This window comes from Cardiocondyla obscurior, linkage group LG21, assembly GCF_019399895.1.
Source record: "Cardiocondyla obscurior isolate alpha-2009 linkage group LG21, Cobs3.1, whole genome shotgun sequence".
NCBI lineage: Eukaryota > Metazoa > Arthropoda > Insecta > Hymenoptera > Formicidae > Cardiocondyla > Cardiocondyla obscurior.
In genome coordinates this window covers 2,025,317-2,045,050 of record NC_091884.1, presented here as the reverse complement: position 1 = coordinate 2,045,050, position 19,734 = coordinate 2,025,317, and the positions used below count along the sequence as shown (strand labels likewise).

The 19,734-nt window shown below is 37.1% G+C and overlaps 7 protein-coding genes across 15 annotated transcripts; 3 read left to right on the top strand and 4 right to left on the bottom strand.

Moving 5' to 3' along the window:
* Positions 1-126: 126 nt before the first annotated feature.
* On the top strand, positions 127-3,354 carry Vps4 (vacuolar protein sorting 4). 3 transcript variants are annotated; one of them, XM_070670568.1, is made up of 7 exons: positions 127-298; positions 647-745; positions 837-948; positions 1,028-1,404; positions 1,622-1,889; positions 1,984-2,426; positions 2,515-3,354. In XM_070670568.1, the coding sequence occupies exons 2-7, from the start codon at positions 725-727 to the stop codon at positions 2,614-2,616; spliced, it is 1,323 nt and encodes a 440-aa protein (XP_070526669.1). In that variant the 5' UTR covers positions 127-298; positions 647-724; the 3' UTR covers positions 2,617-3,354. The 3 variants fall into 3 exon arrangements, with proteins under 3 accessions (XP_070526669.1, XP_070526667.1, XP_070526668.1); XM_070670566.1 differs by having other exon boundaries at positions 416-745; XM_070670567.1 differs by having other exon boundaries at positions 129-298; positions 650-745.
* Positions 3,293-5,523, bottom strand: Pdp (pyruvate dehydrogenase [acetyl-transferring]-phosphatase 1-like protein, mitochondrial). The gene is made up of 4 exons (XM_070670565.1): positions 5,039-5,523; positions 4,816-4,957; positions 4,161-4,637; positions 3,293-4,076 (listed from the first exon to the last, which is right to left on the bottom strand). The coding sequence occupies exons 1-4, from the start codon at positions 5,168-5,170 to the stop codon at positions 3,394-3,396; spliced, it is 1,434 nt and encodes a 477-aa protein (XP_070526666.1). The 5' UTR covers positions 5,171-5,523; the 3' UTR covers positions 3,293-3,393.
* A 209-nt stretch (positions 5,524-5,732) lies between these two features.
* LOC139110645 (kinesin-like protein KIF18A) lies at positions 5,733-10,222 on the top strand. 2 transcript variants are annotated; one of them, XM_070670554.1, is made up of 3 exons: positions 5,733-5,973; positions 6,068-8,593; positions 8,683-10,222. In XM_070670554.1, the coding sequence occupies exons 2-3, from the start codon at positions 6,078-6,080 to the stop codon at positions 8,732-8,734; spliced, it is 2,568 nt and encodes an 855-aa protein (XP_070526655.1). In that variant the 5' UTR covers positions 5,733-5,973; positions 6,068-6,077; the 3' UTR covers positions 8,735-10,222. The 2 variants fall into 2 exon arrangements, with proteins under 2 accessions (XP_070526655.1, XP_070526656.1); XM_070670555.1 differs by lacking the exon at positions 5,733-5,973 and having other exon boundaries at positions 6,007-8,593.
* On the bottom strand, positions 9,460-10,106 carry LOC139110657 (uncharacterized). The gene is made up of 3 exons (XM_070670586.1): positions 9,847-10,106; positions 9,585-9,762; positions 9,460-9,514 (listed from the first exon to the last, which is right to left on the bottom strand). The coding sequence occupies exons 1-3, from the start codon at positions 10,104-10,106 to the stop codon at positions 9,482-9,484; spliced, it is 471 nt and encodes a 156-aa protein (XP_070526687.1). The 3' UTR covers positions 9,460-9,481.
* Positions 10,223-10,570: 348 nt separating the features above from the next.
* Positions 10,571-11,939, bottom strand: Mrps35 (mitochondrial ribosomal protein S35). The gene is made up of 3 exons (XM_070670578.1): positions 11,685-11,939; positions 10,947-11,566; positions 10,571-10,854 (listed from the first exon to the last, which is right to left on the bottom strand). Exons 1-3 carry the CDS (start codon positions 11,785-11,787, stop codon positions 10,591-10,593), a joined length of 987 nt encoding a protein of 328 aa, XP_070526679.1. The 5' UTR covers positions 11,788-11,939; the 3' UTR covers positions 10,571-10,590.
* An 85-nt stretch (positions 11,940-12,024) lies between these two features.
* Ube4a (Ubiquitination factor E4A) lies at positions 12,025-17,646 on the top strand. Of its 2 annotated transcripts, XM_070670552.1 has the most exons (15): positions 12,025-12,727; positions 12,829-13,215; positions 13,296-13,622; positions 13,719-13,912; positions 13,994-14,104; positions 14,224-14,421; positions 14,608-14,725; positions 14,791-14,967; positions 15,050-15,195; positions 15,283-15,432; positions 15,566-15,809; positions 15,895-16,057; positions 16,130-16,334; positions 16,404-16,588; positions 17,582-17,646. In XM_070670552.1, exons 1-14 carry the CDS (start codon positions 12,230-12,232, stop codon positions 16,546-16,548), a joined length of 3,063 nt encoding a protein of 1,020 aa, XP_070526653.1. In that variant the 5' UTR covers positions 12,025-12,229; the 3' UTR covers positions 16,549-16,588; positions 17,582-17,646. The 2 variants fall into 2 exon arrangements, with proteins under 2 accessions (XP_070526653.1, XP_070526652.1); XM_070670551.1 differs by lacking the exon at positions 17,582-17,646 and having other exon boundaries at positions 16,404-16,912.
* On the bottom strand, positions 16,775-19,377 carry Aay (phosphoserine phosphatase). 5 transcript variants are annotated; one of them, XM_070670584.1, is made up of 6 exons: positions 19,342-19,377; positions 18,002-18,141; positions 17,763-17,897; positions 17,540-17,685; positions 17,305-17,463; positions 16,775-17,191 (listed from the first exon to the last, which is right to left on the bottom strand). In XM_070670584.1, the coding sequence occupies exons 2-6, from the start codon at positions 18,139-18,141 to the stop codon at positions 17,103-17,105; spliced, it is 669 nt and encodes a 222-aa protein (XP_070526685.1). In that variant the 5' UTR covers positions 19,342-19,377; the 3' UTR covers positions 16,775-17,102. The 5 variants fall into 5 exon arrangements, with proteins under 5 accessions (XP_070526685.1, XP_070526680.1, XP_070526681.1 ...); XM_070670579.1 differs by lacking the exon at positions 19,342-19,377 and adding an exon at positions 18,960-19,279; XM_070670580.1 differs by lacking the exon at positions 19,342-19,377 and adding an exon at positions 18,624-18,916.
* Between the last annotated feature and the right edge of the window lie 357 nt (positions 19,378-19,734).

The window sequence follows — 19,734 nt, the reverse complement described above, 5'->3', positions numbered from 1 at the left end:
ACTGAACGAGCATGACTCCATCGCCGCATCAGCTCAACTCTGTTGAAATAGTGGAAGTTCCGAAATCTACTTTTTTACGGCCTTTGTCTAGGGATTTTTAGCAAGTCCGTGACTAATCGCCCAGGCGATTCGGGCCAATGGCGAGCTGAAGCTAAACGCATCGATTACCAAAGCGACACTCGAGCGGAACATATCCGAAAGAACATAATATAGGCTGAAGCCAAAATGACTGCGAGTTTACGTACTTGTTTGAGAGCACTCTGAATTTCACAGTGACAACATTATTCCAAGAAAACTCGTATGTATCGTATGCTCCGTGAATGCTTTCCATTATCCGTACATATTCCGTTGTTCCGTTATATATTTCCGGAATAATTACGCGATCTCAGTTTTTTTTTTCTCCGTGTAATTATAGGGTTGTGGCTAGCAAAAGACTTCAATTCTACGACGAGCACATCATTTCGTGTTTGTCAGTTTGATAAACTCCGACACGATCGATTGAAGCGAGAAATCCGTCGTAATTTTCGGTTATCTTTACGAGAATCGCGTCGATGATCGCGATTGCACCGCGATGGCTGGCCAGTGATATCGCCAACAAGCGAACATTTGACGTTTCAAAGGTTATTAATAGGCGAAATTGTTTCAGCAGCTTTGACAGGCGCGAACGGCCTGTATACATACCGTGTACTTGATTTCTAAGTAACGTCTTGAGAAAAAGCCGAGCATGGCTTCAGCAATACTGCAAGTAAGTTATTCACGATCGTTAAGACTATGCTATATTTTATTAACAAAAATAAGACGCGAACGAAATCACCGAGTGACGTATGATTTTTCAGAAAGCTATAGATCTTGTGACAAAGGCCACAGAAGAAGATCGTAACAAAAATTACGAGGAAGCTCTAAGGTTATACGAACATGGCGTCGAATACTTCTTGCATTCAATCAAATGTAAGTTCAGTAAATATAAAATATTTAATACTAAACGCTTGTTGTAAAACTGCTTAATTAATTTAATTGGGAATTTTAGATGAAACACATGGAGACAAGGTAAAAGAAAGCATACGTGCAAAATGTATGCAGTATTTAGAAAGAGCAGAAAAATTAAAGGAATACTTGAAGAAGAACAAGAAGAAACCAGTGAAGGCTGGAGCAGATAATTCCAAGAGTGAGGATAAAAAGAGTGACAGTGGTGACAGTGATACTGACAGTGACCCTGAAAAAAAGAAATTGCAAAGTAAATTAGAAGGTGTTATTATTAATGAAAACACAAATGTCAGATGGAGTGATGTAATTGGTCTTGATGGAGCCATTGAGGCTTTAAAAGAAGCTGTTATTCTCCCAATGCACTTTCCTCATCTTTTTACTGGAAGGCGCATACCTTGGAAAGGTATTTTGTTATTTGGGGTAAGTAATTTGCAATAAGTTTTAATGTATTATTAAATTAAAAAAGTTAATTTTTTAATTAATTATAATAATAATTATATATATATTATAATAAGAATTATAATAATAATTATATATATATTATAATAAGAATTATAATAATAATTAAATAATAATTAATTATTATTAAATTACAAAATTTTTTTTAAATTTTTTATATTTTTAACTTACTTTTCAGCCACCAGGAACCGGCAAATCATATTTGGCAAAGGCAGTGGCAACGGAAGCGAATCAAGCTACCTTTTTCTCTGCATCGTCATCAGATCTAGTAAGCAAGTGGTTAGGAGAATCGGAAAAGCTTGTAAAAAATCTATTTGAATTAGCGCGACAAAAAGAGCGTAGCATTATATTTATTGATGAAATAGATTCACTCTGTTCGTCGCGTTCCGATAACGAGTCGGAATCCGCAAGAAGAATAAAAACAGAATTTTTAGTTCAGATGCAAGGTATGCTTTAAAAATTATTTAAGTATTTGTTTCATGCGCAGCGTTTTTTTTAAAGCAAGCACGACTTAATTTTTTATTTATATGTGTACAACAGGTGTAGGAAACCATAATGAAAATATACTTGTGTTGGGAGCCACCAACATACCTTGGGTATTAGATTCTGCGATTAGGCGAAGATTCGAAAAGAGAATTTACATTCCGTTACCTGAAAAACAAGCGCGCGCCGCGATGTTTAAACTTCATTTGGGTAATACATCACATTGTTTGACGGAAGAAGACTTTAAGAAATTGGCGGCTTCCACTAGCGGTTATTCGGGAGCAGATATAAGCATTATCGTACGAGATGCCTTAATGCAGCCGATTCGACAAGTGCAAACAGCTACGCATTTTAAGCGCGTCACAGGACCGTCGCCGAAAGATCCTTCCGTTATCGTCGACGATTTACTTACACCGTGCTCTCCCGGTGATCCGGCTGCCATAGAAATGAATTGGATGGAAGTAGATGGTGACAAATTATTTGAACCATCGGTTACCATGGTAAGATTTACAGATATTTCTTCTATTTTTTAAAATAGTTTTATACAAGTAAAGTATTGTAATATCTACGATATATTTTATTTTATAGAAAGACATGTTGAAATCATTAGCAACGACCCGTCCTACAGTGAATGAAGAAGATTTGGCGAAGTTAGAGAAATTTAAGGAAGATTTCGGTCAAGAAGGTTGAGAGATTTTTTAACTCTCATAATTAAATAACAGATTTTTAATTAAACAAATATTTTTAGTTATACATGCTTGCCTTATTCCTCTTACGACACGCTTGATAATGTCTGTATAAATACGTTATATTCAGAAACGAGTTTTTGTTCCTCGTCTCCTTATTTAGATCTCTTTTTTTTTTTTTTAAAGCACAACAGCGAATGAAATTCGTAAACTTATCGCTTATTTACTTAGTAAAAAAAAAAGAATGGTAAACAATTTACGAAATAAACTATATTTTGAGATAAAAAATTCTTAGATTTTTATCAAGCAGACAAAGGATAGATTATTTTTAATCGTAAAGTGTAAAGTAGGAAAAGCATTGATGCTATATTTATGAGGTATATGGCAAACTCTGTGTTTAATGCATCATTATATAACCACTATAATAAGTACCTAACAAATTAATTGTAAATTATAGATTTTATATAGTTACTTCCTAATCAACTTCAATGATAGTTTTTAACACAACTTGTGTATTCCGTTATCCTAATATCTCGATTCGAATGAAATTAAGCGGGATCGTTCCGCGGAATCGAAATCGAATTGTGCAATTAGACAATTTTAAAATAATTTGCTAATTGAGATCGACGGAATAACAAGGATTATGTAATATACTACGTACATATTACTGATATTCAGAGTACTGTTTTCATGTAAATTGTTTTTATTGTTAACTAAATAAATAACAAGCTGTATACTGATACCACCAGTATTGAAAAATAGTGAGAAATTGCGACAACATTTAAGGAGGACAATGTCGTAGAAATTCTGAATCCATGTAAACGACTGTTATCGTAATATCGTCGCGAAATATCCGCACCACTTCGCTCGGCAGAGTTAACAACTGCGACAATTTGGCATGATCTATCCCGTATTCCGTGCCGCCTAGAGCATTTCTCAGCAAATGGGTTGCCGCATTGCCGTCGAGAGGCTTCTTCTTCAAGCCCTCTTTTCGTTGCAGTAACATTTCGTTTATATCAGACAATTTCATATTTTTACGGGGTAATCTTAATGGATTGAGCGTGACTTTGCCGCTCATGTGCTCCCCTACTAAACGTACAGCTTGCAACGGCGAAATCAGGTCCCACAGTCCGTCGCTAGCTAATATCAGAAATTTGTCCTTTGGCGTCAGTCTATGATATTTGATCTCCGGACTAGCCGTCAGATAAGGCGGCGTATGATAATTCGGAGGAATTGCATTTTCGCCAAGGAACGGTACTACGACTTTCTTCATAATATTTTTACTCCATTTATAGCGAAAATCGCCTAATGAGCGAAGTGGTGCCAATTGCCCGAGAAGTCTTTCCATTTTAATCACAGTCGATCTCTCGTTCGGTGGATGCTCCGACAAAATTCTCTCTACCTCCTCACGATTATCCGCGTTGTGCTCCACTGTCATCATTTTTGCCGACCATCCATCGCTTTCTAAACATTAATATAAGTTTTATTAATACAATTTTTCTTTTTAAATAATATCAAATAAAATAAAAATATGAAAGGGCAATAAACCTGAGAGTACTCCTAAAACTACTCTACAATCGCCAACACCAGCGACGTGGAGATGGGGACCGTCTATATGTGCGACAGCAGCTACCGTACCCGACATCGCAACAGCGAGAGTTCTTGCAGCGTCTTTCTTATTTAATTGCAACAGAGCTTCACTCGATAGATCATTATCTAATCTGAGGAAGGCATTTTCTAAGGCCTTTTCTATTTGAATCTCTTTTTTGGCGTTTGATTGCACCAGGCTTTTTAAAAAACTCAAGAAACTCGCTTGATAAAGATCTCGGATTTCAGCTACAAATTCTACTTTATCGTTAAAAGTTTCGAGTAAATTTAACTTTTTGTCGGTGTCCATAGAATTTAAGTATTGCTCCAGCGGTTTTGGCGGTAACAGGCATGCTGATATATAATGAAACAATCTTTTTGACACCACTTGTGCACAGGCACCACCACCATGGCCATCAAAAACTCCCATTAACATACCTACAAATAAATAATTAAATAAATAATTAAATAAATAAATTAAAAAAAAAAAATTAAAGGCACAAAAATTCTAAGCATTAATGACAAATACTGAAATCATAAAGCCTTACCTTTAATAAAATTGAAATAGCCAATAATGTCAGTAAAGAAAAATATTAATTCGATTCTTGTACTGTACCTTTAGTTAGCAAACATTGAGCTTCGGATCTCGTATCTTCTATAGGATTATTAGATGCCAACTGATTGGTATCGTAATATTTTACGGAGCCCGAATTGATGAATTCTTTGGTATATTCATTTGCTTGCAAAACGTTAGTAACCTGCAACCAAATGACAACGGGTAACGATAGATACGATTCATAAGTGAAAAGTGAATTTAAATAAATATAAGTCGAACGTACTTCTTGCGGCGTGAGCCGCGGCAACGCCATATACAGTCGTTGGAAGCTCTTGTTGCCACCGGACTCGCTCGCCCGGGCGTGTACATGTCGAAAACTTTTGATGAAGTCATAGCTGATCTTTTGCAAGACCATCCTATCCCCCGGGATGTCGGCACCGTTCCTCGTGCTAATATTCCTCCTCTCCCCCGCTTTTACAGCACATCTTTGATCCCTCGTAGTTCAAAAATATACCAAGTGTACGGTAGCAGCGTATTCTCGAATTTGACGTTGTGCAAAGACTTCGTACTCTTAATATATTACGATTTACGTAATATAGACAATTCTCTCTTTTTCGAGGTCAATTAATGTGCGTGGACTCGCGAGATAAATTATAAGATTGGCGGACGACGTCAAGCCATCGCTCTACGACATCACGATATAATAAAATAATAATAAACACGTGCGACTCTGGGCGCTATAAGGCATTGAATATGAAAACTGTACGAGAACGTATGCGCGCAAGATTTATGCGGTCGCTCGTGCTGTCTTCAAAATGGCGACTCACAGTCACCGTAAAAAAATGGCCGGACAGCGTCGCAACTGTCTATTAGCTGGACCGTGTCGGCCATATTTTTTAACGAATTCCCTAACGACTTCAGCGGCGAACAGTTGGCGAGATTGTTAATGTAGATCGTCACCGTTTAAAATTCGAAGCTAACGTAACGTCAACGGTCCTCAGCTCCGCGGCATCCGCGTGCATTGTCCTGCGACGAGCGTCTTTTCGTTGGCTTGCGTGGATTTTAAGACAGTTATCCGCTCGCCCGACTCGAGAAAATCGGTGACTTACTACGTGAGTGCCACATACATCAAGTAACCGCTGCGGAATAGAAATAAAACGTTAAAATCAAAGTTTTCCTGAAGCGTGACGACGATGCCGCCCACGATGTGAGAGAAACGTAAGCGTCGGTGTTTTCTATGCTCTTTGAATGTTTTTTTAGAAGTATAATATTCTGAGAGGATCGCTGAACGATAGAATTTGTATGATCGTAGCCTGCTGACGATGGTTTTCAACAAAAAGGATATGGGTAAAACGATCTCGCCGAATACGGCAAGGAAGGCTAGAATGAAGAAGCAAGTGGCTGGCAATTCGGGTAACTTAAACTCGAAAACCACCACGATGAAAGCCGAAGACAGTTCCGAGATATCAATCAAGGTGATCGTCAGGGTCCGACCACCTAATGAACGCGAGCTACAAGACAACAGCAGAAGAATAATCGAGGTTGTAGACGATAAGATGCTGATCTTCGATCCGAAGGAGCACGCGACGCCCTTCTTTTTCCACAACGTGGCCCAGAAAGGCAGGGATATGCTAAAGAAGCAGAACAAGCAGCTGCAGTTTATGTTCGACAGGGTTTTCGATTCAGCATCCAGCAACGTCGACGTTTTCGAGGGAAGTACTAAAAGCATAATTAATAATCTTTTAGATGGCTATAACTGCTCTGTATTTGCCTACGGTGCCACTGGCGCCGGTAAAACTCACACTATGCTCGGCAATCGGGACGATCCCGGCATTACGTATCGCACTGTAGCAGAGCTATTTTCCGAGATCGAGCGTCAGAGCCACCATCGAGAATTTAATTTAGGTGTATCTTATTTGGAAATATATAATGAGAATGTACAAAATTTGCTGCACAAGTCTGGACAGCTGCATCTTAGGGAAGATGGCAGATGTGGAGTTATTGTTGCCGGTTTAGAACCAATTTCTATTCAGAATGCCGAAGAATTACTGTCGCTGTTGGCAGAGGGTAATAAAAATCGCACTCAGCATCCAACAGACGCGAACAAGGAGAGCAGTAGAAGCCATGCAGTTTTCCAAGTGTACATCAAGATAATTAATAAGCTGGACAGCCAAGTACAGCGAGTCAAATTATCCATGATCGATTTAGCGGGATCTGAGAGAGCTTCAGCCACCGGATGCAAAGGTGTAAGATTCAAGGAAGGTGCCAACATTAATAAATCCTTATTAGCCCTCGGGAATTGTATAAATAATTTAGCAGATGGTATAAAGTATATTCCGTATAGAGATTCTAAACTTACAAGATTGTTAAAGGATTCACTTGGTGGTAATTGTTATACTGTCATGATAGCTAATATTGCTCCTTCTAGCCTTACATACGAAGATACATATAATACGTTAAGGTACGCGAATCGAGCAAAGAAAATCAAATCAATCGCCAAGAAGAATGTGTCTTGCGAGACGCACGTTGCCGGCTATATCAAGATCGTAGAGGAACAGAAGAAGGAAATCGATATTTTGAAATCAAAACTGGCAGCCTTTGAAAATGGAACGAAGCAGCCGGTTGATATTAAACCGAATGTCGTTATGTTAGATACGTACAACAAGCTGATTAAATTGTACGAAAAGAAAAAGGATATGATAGAAAAGATGTTGGCTTTAGAAAGTTCTGATAAGATTTTAGCGTGTAGGATACTTTACAAGAAGGATGCAGATGAAAGGCTGCAGAATTTAACAGCAGCCAGCGACGTTATATCACAGGAGGAACAAAATGCTAGCGGAAAGTTGCGAATCAACAAATCGCTTCATTATTTCGAACGGCAAAGAGAATCTATTAAAGTACAAATGCAAGAGACATGGGAGGAATTATGCTCGATCGAGGCCGAGATTCAAGAGATGAAAGCTAAACCTCTCGACGCGAATCTGGAAAATAAATTGTCTTTGGAAATCTTCAAGATTGAGAGATGCTGGATACCCAGTATGCAACAACACATGAAGAAACTCAGTAGCCTTCTGCAGTGCGAGAGGCAGTCGATTAACACTATAACGAAAAGCATGAGTAATACTTTGCAGAATTATCACAATATGCTGAAAGGTCTTGGTACAATGACCGATAAAATGCAACTAGAATTCAAAGAATTAATAAAGTTGCTCGAAGGTTTTCGGAATATTAAATGGTCTGATTCAGAAGAGGTAAACGTTAAAATAGACGATTTCAATATGTTAACGTGTTTGAGTATGGCTGCAATGGACCCTTCAAATAATTCAATGCCAGTGATTACCACGGCACCAGAAATAAGCAACGAAGAGCAGCAAAATATTTGCAATATGAATAATTTGAACTCCACTTTTAATACGGATGAAAATAATTATAACGATAACACTTCTGATTTGGATGACATTTTCTTAAATAAATCCGTACCGAAGGATGAATCTGCGCAAAAAAATACTTCGAAGAATATAATTAGAAAGCGTGTACTGTCTGATAAGAACAACGATAACGGCGCTACACCTTCCAAACAGACGAAAAAGGTAGCAACGAATAATAAAACTAACGTACAGAATACTCGAACAGACAAAGAGAACAAACAGAAACCTACACAGATGAGTGCAAAGAGTATCGCCATTTTAAATAAATTAAAGAGCGATACAGTTAATTTATCGTCTTTATCTCGATCCAATACTGAGAAAACGGACGTAGCGTTTAAAGCAATGCGCAATAAAGAGAGGCGCGGGATTATGACAACTCATCCATACCAAAAATCAGTCCCTGGAAAAAAGTAAGTAACAATATTTAGTATGACTCTTTAAAAACTTTTATAAGAAGGTTAAAAATTATATGTTACATCACTTTATTCTCTTTTTGCAGATCTGGTCCTGCTCCTGCTCCCGCTTTACCATCTACTAGAGTTCCGTGGTAATAGCAGATGGAAGTTTGGTACCGGGACGCAAGATTGGATAGATGACGATCCCTCGAACATTGCGTTAAGTAATAAGATCTTTTTTTTAAACAGATACGAGATTTTAAATATATTAGATATTATTGACCATATGCGTTTAAAAAGGTAAAGTCAAGTATAACAAAATAACTACTTTTAATGTTACCTATGTATGTTTCTTTTTGGCTTAGTGCGAGAAAAGATATATATACATGTAATTGTGCAAGCAACATCTCTCTCTTTCTCTGTAAATATTTAGAAAATAAAAAAAAATGACAAATTTCATAATTGTAAGATGTATCATAAATTTGAGCTTGATATAATTTCTTAATGAATTTCTATAAGACTGACGACACAGACAAATTGTAAACGAACTGTTTCAAACTGCATTTATTAACGACTTTGGAAATTGTATAATTTATGCATAATAATACAAATTATATTTGATATAATTTCCATTGCCAAAGAGAAAGAAAAAGAGAGTGCATTTTTATTATTAAAATGTTTTGTGTATCAAACTTATATTTAATTAGTTGCGTAAAAGTTAATACAAAAGTTAAATTAGCTTTTATATGTATTGACAATAAAGTTTCTGCTGTGTAGAGAATATCGATTAGATTTATGTAATTAAAGAAAGAATAAATTATTTACGGAAATTTTTAAAGACCGCTCGTAGATTAAAAAAACCGAAAATCGCTGTGTATGTAAAAAAAAAAAAACGTCGAATTATTATTTTTTCTTCAAGTCTTCATTGAGATTTTCCTGAAAATATCACGCTCATTACACTCTTATTGTTCATCACTCAGCTAATATTTAATTTTAGAATACTCACGTAATCTTGTAAGGCGTGCGACATGTGTTCCGAAATTTCCGGAAGTTTCACGGCTGATTGCCGACCACTAATTATCGTTGGCAGGATCGATCTTGAACGGTCAAAAAGCGTAGCGAATGATTGTAACAGAAATGCCAAGAATGCCAATGACGCCAGCACGCTAATAGGATCAAATGCGCTAAAATGTATATAATTTGTGAACGAAAACTGTAACTGGAGCCGACTTGCTGCGATTGTTTAAATGTAAATCATATTCACTTACTGATAATAAGCTGGCGATGTGGACGAACCGAATCCACTGTAATAACTGCGTTGAATTAATTGTTGCTTGCGTATGTCCGGCGAATTTTGATAAGGTAGAAATGATATGCTCCTTGGCTCCGTCTTGTGAGTATCCGATAAATGACAGAGGGGCGGATTGCTGCAAGACGGTGCCTCGCTCACGGTCCTTTCCAATCTCGTTGTCTGCATCTCGCATCGAACGATGTCGAACGCACCAAGGAGCAAAGTAATCTTCAACATTTTATATCCCGAGTGGCTGTCGAGAAACTGTATCGTGCGCGTTGATACACGGGACAAAATTTTCAGCACATTTTAAAAAGTTATTGTTCCAATACGTTATAAAAAAAAAAAAAGAACTTAACGTGACTCTTCTAGTTGAAGTTTTCACTTCGCGTCGCGAAGTCACAATGCGCAATTTAATGTATTCGACGAATATATAAATACCGAGAAGAAAATACTATAACGAGCATTTCCGGTTAACTTTTTTGTACGTTCCAGTTGTTAACGTTATATTCAAATTGTGGCAAATTCGAATACTTTTGTCGGCGAAATGTAATGCCGGGGCTACATTGGCATGCCAGTCGTGACAGCCAACGAGCATAAAATTATTACACGGCAAATTAAGCTTCCAAATAGGACATCGCTTGCAGGTCAATAAATAACGTTGGTTAAGACGATCCAATTTGACTTCTAATATAACAAAGTTTTATACGATATTTAAGATTTAACTTTTATTACATTTAAGATTTAATAAATTTTTAACAGCTTCTTTATACTTATTGATAGCGTATTGATCTTCACCGTTGTTTATCAGGTCTGACACCGCCACTTTATATTCCGTTGCGTTCGGAATGGTCTCGTAATCGTAATCAGTCGGCGATTCTGGCCATTTGTACATCGTTACTAGACTTATGCGGCTCTGATTGATGTCCCAATCGTAATATTCCATATCTGCTATCGATTTCTCAGCTTCCCACGGTTCTACTCTCTGTAAGTAAGATCTCGTGTCACTCGCCAAACTCGTAAATTATGCATAATAATCTGTACATATTTATTTATTAACATTAATTTATTACTCACCCAGGATTCATGGTACACTGCCGTGAGAAGATACCATACATATTCTAAATTCTGCTTTCTAGTAGGGCACCTATCAGCAGTAATCGTTATTAAATCAGTTTCTGGATTGTATTTGTCTCCCAGTAATCGCAGCAGCTTATCCTTGGCGTGAGTATCTAAGTGAAGAGAGGACAGCTTAACTCGCAAGCTCACGATCCTAGAGAGTGGATCTCTTATACTAGGAGACGAGTAGCAGTAATCGGACGTTATAATTTCAATGGGAAAGTGTTTCACGCATTTCTCCTCGGTTTCCAAACCGACTGGCCACTCGGTACAGAATTGCTTCAGCGCTTCGCAATGCCGCTGTATCGCCGGCGGTGTGAGATGTAGAAAGTTTGGTATTTTCATGAGCTCGGCATTGGCGTACTTGCCCGGTGGTACGCCTTTCGTTACATATCCTTGGCGTAAAGGAAGAGGTACGGAACCTGGATGAAAAGTTCGGGCACCAGGCCAGGCCGAAGGCCAGTCTTGGTCGATGGGCATCTGTGTTGCTCTCGCAGGTGGTACTTTAATTTTTTGCATCTTTCGTTTCTCTTGCATGGGCTTTTTATACTTTGAATAAAGTTCCAGCACTCGAAACTCTGATAATAAAAATAATATATCGTCATTTGTTGCGTTAAATAAAATTCAATTAAAATTGATTTATTACTTTTAAAAAAAAAAAAGAAAAGCTTTAAAAGATAAAAAATTTATACAAACTTGTTGTTTCCTGCGACTCCGAGGAATAAGCTGCAAGGGGTCTCGACGCTTTCGGCAAACCTTGCGCGAAGCTCGCATTGAATCCACGTTTCAGGAACAACATTTTCCCCGCACAGAATCGTATTATTTCACAGCTAAAACATAATTGCTATTTCTTTTTTGAAGAAAACAACTTGGTTTAAACTAATTCCGACCTGCTCCGACCTGCCGAATCTTAACCTACTATTTTTTCTGAACCAAGAGTATAGTGGGTAGTACAGTTTTATTTTTTATCGACAATTCTACGGCACTTCTACAAGTTTGAGCGATTTGCCACATAATTTTATGGTGCGCTGTCGTTGCTCTTGCTCCGCATTCTTCGAATATCTCTCGTGTTCGAGGAAAGGAAAGGAACGGTACTTCCTCGTTCCCGAGTTTTCTGTCATCGTGAGAAGACTTGTTCGTACCTCGAAACCGAATGACACGATGACGCGGAACGTCGGTACGCTCGCAATTTAATCATGTACGTGGCGGAGATCTCGCAGTGATAAAAAAGGACTGCAATCATGTGTAACAACATAAGGGGCAACCCGTTCGCCGGACTGTTCTCCACGGACAATGATGCTGTCTCATTCTCCTCGCAGCACAGCGCCGATAACGCAAATTACGCGGAAATCGAGTCGCCGGGCGCGATTAAAGATGTGCCCGAGAACACGACGGTGTCGACGGACCTCGACAGCAAGATTGATCAACTCATGGCACACGTGTTCGGTTTGACGTTGCACCGTGACGACGACTCCTTGGTGTACGTCGAGGCTGATTCGATGGAACACGCCGTTTTCGAGCGTCTGTTGCTGCAGGAGCCGAAGCCCAAGTTGCAAGACGCAATCAACAGCCATATCGTGGAGACGCAAGTAATAACCTATCTTTACGAGTGCTACTGTCGTTTGAAACAGTATCAGATAAACGGTGGTTTGGAGGATACTGTGAGAAACGCATGCCAGATTGTACTGCGAAACGCCAACACAGCCTTACAGGAGCCAGATTTATTTCAATATCAAGAGGTAACAGATTTTAATACACTGATTTTGTGATAAAATAAATTAAAAAAATGTTATTTACAATACAAAGCAAAATAATTAATTAATTTTTATGCATTTTACAGGTTTACAGCCAGTTTGTTGCTTTATTTATGGATAATGCTACATCAAAATCGGAATTATCATCATTTGTTAGTGGCATAGTAGAAGAGGCAAATCAGGAAAGCAATGTAGAAAATATAATTGAGAAGTCATTCTCTCCAATTCTTGATATTGTTCACAAGGAAGTGACTCAAAGCAATCTATTCACTTTTCGCCAACAGTGGTTTGCTCTATTAAATATATTTTGCACTATTGAACCATTGGCAAAATTAATAGTTCACCACAGCACACCAAAGAATAATCAAGGCTGTGCATATTCAGATACTTTGTTGGGAGCACTTTTTAGCATAAGCTGTTTACCAAAAACAGCCAAAGATCCGTATGATCTTTTTGATAAACCTCTACAGCAAGTATGTCAACGTTTTTTTATTAGCAAAATTTTTTTTTAAGTCACACATGATTTTATAAATTATTATATAAAATTTTATAGTCAAATACAGTCATGGAAAGCACCATATGGATAGCCCTGGATAGCTTAAGTGAAGCTTTATACAAGGTTTTTCACTCCTTGTTGAAATGTTCAGTAGAAGTTCGTCATTTGACTTTACAATGGTTGGGTAACTGTCTTCATACAAATGCAAATAGAGGAAAACTTTGGAACTCTCATATGGAAATGGGATTATTAGGTGTACTATGCGTGTCGGATGGTTTTATGCTGAACGTTGGCAATGTATTATTACGTTTTTGTCAACCTTTTTGCGCTAAACTGAACGATACCAAAGTACCGAAAATTGATCCCACATACTGCACAGTGGAGGTAGAATTTTTTAAGAATTAAAAAATCTGATATACGATATTTATTGATAGTTTTATATGAGTAATTGACTGTTTTTTTACGCGTGTATATTTTTAGGCAGAAGATGATCCTGAAAGTCTACGACGTGGTTTGCATATGAAAGGATTAAGCTCAGAGACATGTTTAGTACCGACCCCAGAAGGCGAAAGTCGACCAGTGTCGGATTCATTTGGATTTATAACGGAATGCTTTTTTTTAACACATCGTGCGTTAGATCTTGGTTATAGAGTTGTTTTAGATAAATTTTTAAAGTAAGCTAATAACAATTAATTCTATAATTTTTGGAACAATTTATTTTAATACTTGAGCGTCATTATTTTTTAATTTAACAGAACGAATCAAGATTTGGCTAGGATACAAAGAGCTTACAACGATGCTCAAACTGGTGGCAGTTCAGAGGTTCTAGAGCTCATTACACAACGAATGGAAGCCGAAATGATGAAGTATATAATACACTTTACTTATTCCACTCACACATACATTTACGGGAAATTAATTACTACTGAAAAAAATAATTGCCGTTTTAATTTCATTCTAAAGTACTTTTTTTTTTTTTTTTTAGGTATCTATCTCTTAAAGCGAGCTTGTTGGTGCCGGAAATGTTAAAACACTTGTCCAAATTTCACGCGATGACAGCATTTTGGTTGATACAAGTAAATTTATATAATGTAACCGAAGAAGAAGACAAACAAGATTATGCTCCAAAACAATATATACCTGTTACATTCCCGTTATCAGAAACTGTTCCAATTACGTTAAGGTATGTTAAATCTTATCTAAAATAATTTGTATTAAGAATAAAATCGCTTTTATCGTTACCTTTTTTTCTGCAACGCGTATTCTCTCGCTTCGTGAGTTCGTGCCAAACGAGAGTAAACGTCTAGTATATTTAAAACTGCAATAGAAATAAAATATAAATCAAATTAATTAAAAAATTAATATATAGATGCATTCCGGAGTTCGTAGTGGAGAATACCATTGGATTCTTGTGCTTCTTACGTCGTTTAAGTCCAAACACATTCGAGGAACAGGGTATCGATTTTTTGAATCCGATTTTGACGGAGGTAAGTCAAGATAGAACAAACTGTACTCTTATCGCGATCATTAAGTTATATGCGATTTTCTTCAGATTATAGTTTTGATGGAGTCTCGGCATCGTCTCTACAATCCTCACTTACGCGCGCGTTTAACCGAGAGTCTGGAAGCACTTTTGCCGACTGTAGACGAGAGCGTTGTTCCACCAACACCAAATTTAGGAACATTCCATAGAGAACAACTGTTCCTCACTCACCCACATAGACAGCATGTGAGTAAAATTCTACTTAACGTCTATTATCAAAAAGACGTATAATAAATCGTTTCTGATATGCCGTTTTATTTACGAGCAGATAATTGTTAACTTGCTGCAAGTGTTTGTAAGTATCGAAATGACTGGGCAAAGTGTACAATTCGAGCAAAAATTCAACTATCGTCGTCCAATGTACGTTGTTATGGATTATTTGTGGAAACTTACCGACCATCGTAATAACTTTATGTAAGCATAATTATATACGTAATCACTTTTGCGTAATATATTCTATGTTTAATTTGATAGTATTAAAGTATCTGATATAATTCGCAGTACTTTAGCTCAAGAAGCGGAGAGCAACATGGAAGCGGTTCAACCACCTTTGTTTCTGCGTTTCATTAATTTATTAATGAATGATGCTGTATTTCTTTTAGACGAAGCCTTATCAAATATGGCACAATTAAGGCAAATGCTTCAAGCTAGGTATTTTTAAAAATACGTTAGAGTATAAAATTATTACTTTCTATTTGTGTGTGTGTGTGTGTCATATTAAATAAAATACTTCTGTAACACTTTATAATAAACTTGCATTAATTTTTTTTTTTTTTTTTTATAGGGAAAGTGGAGAATGGAATAAATTGCCACCAAATGAACGCGAGCAACAAGCTGCGTATCTTCAGCATATTGGTATGATTGCTCGTTTTGATAATATTCTAGGTAGAAAAACTATAAAAACGATAAAAATGTTAACTACTGAAATAAAGTCGATTTTCTGCCATCCAACTATGGTGGATCGTATTGCTTCCATGCTCAATTATTTATTATTACAACTAGTAGGACCGAATAAAAAAAATTTTAAGGTAATTTTAAAATCTAGAAATAATACATACGTTAAATAAATGAAAAAACAATACTCTGTAAATTTATATTTTTATATAATTTCAGGTGAACGATCAAAAAGAATATGCATTCAATCCTGCGAATTTGGTGTTAAATATATGCGAAATCTACATTAATTTAAGTAAAAATGAAAGTTTTACACTTGCCGTGTCTCAAGACGGACGATCATATAGTCCAGATTTATTTAAACTTGCGGACAATGTGCTCGGTAAGGAATTTGTTAATATTGTTTTTTATGATAGTTTATGTCGGAAGAAAATAAACATTTTGTGTATCACAGTTCGTATTGGTGGCGTGGGAATCTTGGGTGATTTGGATCAATTTGCAAAAAGCGTGGAAGAAGCTGCCACTCTGAAACGAGAGGAAGAAGAAATTTTGACAGGCGTTCCCGATGAGTTTTTAGATCCAATTATGTCAACTATTATGACGGATCCAGTTATTTTGCCGTCGTCGAAAATAACTATTGATCGTCAAACTATAGCAAGGTATATTATAATATACGAGTTACATTTAATACAAGAATTGTATTAAAAAATTTCACAAATATTTTTTAGACATTTGCTAAGCGATCAAACTGATCCTTTTAATCGATCTCCACTTACTATGGATATGGTAAAATCGAATATTGAACTACAACAAAAGATACAAGAGTGGATTTCACAGAGAAAACTTGAGAAAGCATTAAGGACTAATACATAATTTGTTGTCAATTATATCATGGTGGCTAAAAATAGTTCAGGTTTGTGGCAATCGATATTTTGAACGTATAAATATTTTATTTATTTTGTCACGTTTTATCATAGTTTTCGTCGGGTTTATTGTTTGTTCGATTTACCGATAACGGCAGCAAAAAAGCAATTTTATACACATATTTTGCAATGTAATTATGTATAGGGTTATAAATAATTATAGAATTGTAACAAAGTTATTATATTGTAATAATTATTGATTAAAAAAATGTTATATACCTAGATGACACATGATTTCAAGAACTGTTGCAAAAAGGTAATAGTATATTTCATGTACTGTGTAGAATAAAAAGTTATTTATGAATTGCTCACGATTTTCAAGACAATGCTGATATTAATATCTGAAATTTAATTTTTAGATCAATCTGCACCTTGTAACTATTCTCTTTCTTAAGACAGATTTAATATTTTTTTTTTTTATATATATTTTGACTAACATATATTCATATATAAAATATTTCGACTAAAAAATTAAAACTTTGTCTTTATAACAACATTATATAGCTATAAATATTTTATGAGATCATCGAAATTTGTGACGAACCACTGCGCGCGTGATTTTACATTTTCCCTAATTACGTTTCCACCGAATCCTGTAATAAAAAAATAAAAAAATAGAAAAGTAATAAACAGTTTGATTTGCAATTTAATTATTTTAATATGTGAAATGTTATAACACTAGAAATTATGTCTCCAATATATATACCTATAAATGCATCTGCTGGTGGTGAGGCTTCTAAATCTGTTGAACCATCGCCAATATGTACCACAGTTTTAAAGCCCTTTTCTTTAAGACGTCTTATTACTTCACCTTTGCCACCACTCTTAGAGGTTGGTTGAGTTTCGTCGAATCCGGCATACTCTCCTACGATATTTTCACGAAGTTACAAACATGTAATTCCATATAAAAAGCTATAACAATATCTTTTAAATATATTTACCTGTGAAATAAAACTTTAATCTGTTGGCATAAATATTTTCAGGTGGAATATTAAGCTGCTTAGCGATCGGTGTGATGAGACAACGAAAACCTCCAGATACAAGAAATACTTGTTTCCCACGAGCTTGCAATGTGGACACTAACTCTCTAAAACACAGTTTACCTTTTTAAAATATATTAAAGTAAATTTATTTATTAATTCACAAATATCTTGAGTATCTTACTTGATACCAGTAGTGAACTTTGGTTGATGCGTATTTAGGAACTCTTTAACTTGCTCTAAACTTGGATTTATGATCCCTAGCCTTATAGATAATGATTGCTGAAATGTCATATCACCCTGCATAGCTTGCCTTGTTCTAGAAAAGTGTCAGAGTATTTTTTTTTTTAGATTCACAAAAGCATATTTAAAATTCAACGATTTAAATTCCAAGTAAAAATAATTTAAACGAGATGAACTTACAATTCGGTAATTTCTTTTCCTTTTCCACAGAAATTGGCAAGTTCATCAATTGCCTCTTCTGTTATAACGGTGGAATCCACGTCGAATGTTACTGCGTCCGCTGATCTCCATATGCCTTTTATTCCGTCCACGCTGTTCATCTAGAAAATATATAGCGAAAATTAATAAATAAAACCAAAATTAATCTTTAAACTCTGAATATCAGGAACGGAAATGTACGAACGGAAGCTCCGTTATTATCTTCATACTTTTAATACAGTCTGCATGCAATTTGGGAGAAAGAGACGAGAGGACAGGATGGTACCCTTCATCACGATCGATATAAAATTTCCGCCAGGATGTGTCTCATTCCGCGTGACTACACATCCGGAACAATTTCATAGGCATGTGTGCACGTCAGCTGAAGACTCTCACGTGATGCGACATATGTCATACTGACGTCGAACTCGTTATCGACGACTACATGTGCGAGTTGCGACACGCTCAGCCGACGTGCGACGGCTGCGGGCGCGACAAAATAGCAACGACCGATTATTATTCTTGCGTCATCCGGCGAAAAGTGAAAGATCATGCGCATTTACGCATGAACGAACGGGCATGTACAAAACATGGTCTCCCTCACCGTTTGAGCGTGGACTTCCGTTTCACGTTTCAGAGAAACGCGAGGCGCACGAAACCCGTCAAAACAGAGCAACAAAAGCGGATAAATGGAAAGGAAGAAAATCATCCTCGGCGATTTCGGGAATTCCCAATGTAAACCAACATATCCCTGGACTTGAGGCGCGTTGAATAAAATAAAAAAAAAATGATCGTTTCAATTCGTCTGGTTAGCGTTGCGATCCTCCTCCGATTTCGGTACGAAGACTGGTGGACCCGACGAGAAGAATCCGGGGCCGAGGATTTATATTCAAAGAGCCAGCTACCAGCAAGAATGCGATTCCGTGGCGTGAGAATTTACCTCGTCGGCGCTGCAAGATCGGCAATCACAAACTGGCAGGAACTGCAAACCGACTGCGGTCAGCCCGGGTGACACTGTACTGTTTGCGAGAAGAAAATAGTAGCCGTACGTGGTGGTTTTATCGTGCAATCGTAAACGTTTCGTAAGTCGTGCTCTCGTAATCACACGTAATTGCCTCTGCTGGGGGCCCCCCAGCATGTTCGAGCGCGGTTAGTCTTGTTTTTTTTTCATTCCCCTCGCGATATCGCATTCGCCTCCGCGACAGACCAGCAGATTTGCCATCGTTTCGACGATAAGATTACAAAGGGGCTCCGTCGACTAATTGATCCACCGATAATCCTTCTTATCTGATAACGCGCTGCGCAAACAGTCTTATTTTTACCGGGAGACTCGGGTCGAAGACTGTTTCTCTCAATGCCTCTTGAAATATCTCCTGTAAAAGATAACAAATAAATATCCGTCCGAGCTCTTTACAGTCGAGAGCGTACAATAATAAGAAAACAATAATTCTAAGAGCAGACCAGAGAAAAAAACGACTTCGGAGGCACGAGAATCGGCTGCGTTTTACTTCCTCGTGACTTTGACGCGTTTGTGGCACGCGAGTATTTGCTAATTCATTGCTCAGCTAATTGTATACTCGTGTTTGTCATTACAGATGCACCTTAGTTTACGCCGGCGGTCCAATTAGGCTCCGATGCAAATTAATTGAGAATGGAAAACGCACGTGGCGTAAAACGTGTCGCGGATACGCGGTAACCTAGCAACCGAAGGCCAG

What these genes read in the sequence shown, in the direction of transcription:
- Vps4 (XM_070670568.1), top strand. Translation starts at nt 725, where the DNA reads ATGGCTTCAGCAATACTGCAA. An exon ending in AAGGTATTTTGTTATTTGGG is followed by an intron (nt 1,405 to 1,621) that starts GTAAGTAATTTG and finishes CTTACTTTTCAG; the next exon opens with CCACCAGGAACCGGCAAATC. An exon ending in ATTTTTAGTTCAGATGCAAG is followed by an intron (nt 1,890 to 1,983) that starts GTATGCTTTAAA and finishes TGTGTACAACAG; the next exon opens with GTGTAGGAAACCATAATGAA.
- Aay (XM_070670579.1), bottom strand. Translation starts at nt 19,157, where the DNA reads ATGCTGGGGGGCCCCCAGCAGAGGCAATTACGTGTGATTACGAGAGCA. An exon ending in AAGTTCACTACTGGTATCAA is followed by an intron (nt 17,686 to 17,762) that starts GTAAGATACTCA and finishes ACTGTGTTTTAG; the next exon opens with AGAGTTAGTGTCCACATTGC. An exon ending in ATTAAAGTTTTATTTCACAG is followed by an intron (nt 17,464 to 17,539) that starts GTAAATATATTT and finishes AAAATATCGTAG; the next exon opens with GAGAGTATGCCGGATTCGAC.
- Ube4a (XM_070670552.1), top strand. Translation starts at nt 12,230, where the DNA reads ATGTGTAACAACATAAGGGGCAACCCGTTCGCCGGACTGTTCTCCACG. An exon ending in TTGATAAACCTCTACAGCAA is followed by an intron (nt 13,216 to 13,295) that starts GTATGTCAACGT and finishes AAAATTTTATAG; the next exon opens with TCAAATACAGTCATGGAAAG. An exon ending in GACCATCGTAATAACTTTAT is followed by an intron (nt 15,196 to 15,282) that starts GTAAGCATAATT and finishes TATAATTCGCAG; the next exon opens with TACTTTAGCTCAAGAAGCGG.
- Pdp (XM_070670565.1), bottom strand. Translation starts at nt 5,170, where the DNA reads ATGGTCTTGCAAAAGATCAGCTATGACTTCATCAAAAGTTTTCGACAT. An exon ending in TCAATGTTTGCTAACTAAAG is followed by an intron (nt 4,638 to 4,815) that starts GTACAGTACAAG and finishes ATTTATTTGTAG; the next exon opens with GTATGTTAATGGGAGTTTTT. An exon ending in AGTTTTAGGAGTACTCTCAG is followed by an intron (nt 4,077 to 4,160) that starts GTTTATTGCCCT and finishes ATTAATGTTTAG; the next exon opens with AAAGCGATGGATGGTCGGCA.
- LOC139110645 (XM_070670554.1), top strand. Translation starts at nt 6,078, where the DNA reads ATGGTTTTCAACAAAAAGGATATGGGTAAAACGATCTCGCCGAATACG. An exon ending in AAATCAGTCCCTGGAAAAAA is followed by an intron (nt 8,594 to 8,682) that starts GTAAGTAACAAT and finishes CTCTTTTTGCAG; the next exon opens with ATCTGGTCCTGCTCCTGCTC.
- Mrps35 (XM_070670578.1), bottom strand. Translation starts at nt 11,787, where the DNA reads ATGTTGTTCCTGAAACGTGGATTCAATGCGAGCTTCGCGCAAGGTTTG. An exon ending in GGAGTCGCAGGAAACAACAA is followed by an intron (nt 11,567 to 11,684) that starts GTTTGTATAAAT and finishes TTTTATTATCAG; the next exon opens with AGTTTCGAGTGCTGGAACTT. An exon ending in CAGTGTACCATGAATCCTGG is followed by an intron (nt 10,855 to 10,946) that starts GTGAGTAATAAA and finishes TCTTACTTACAG; the next exon opens with AGAGTAGAACCGTGGGAAGC.
- LOC139110657 (XM_070670586.1), bottom strand. Translation starts at nt 10,106, where the DNA reads ATGTTGAAGATTACTTTGCTCCTTGGTGCGTTCGACATCGTTCGATGC. An exon ending in ACATCGCCAGCTTATTATCA is followed by an intron (nt 9,763 to 9,846) that starts GTAAGTGAATAT and finishes TATACATTTTAG; the next exon opens with CGCATTTGATCCTATTAGCG. An exon ending in CGCACGCCTTACAAGATTAC is followed by an intron (nt 9,515 to 9,584) that starts GTGAGTATTCTA and finishes TGATATTTTCAG; the next exon opens with GAAAATCTCAATGAAGACTT.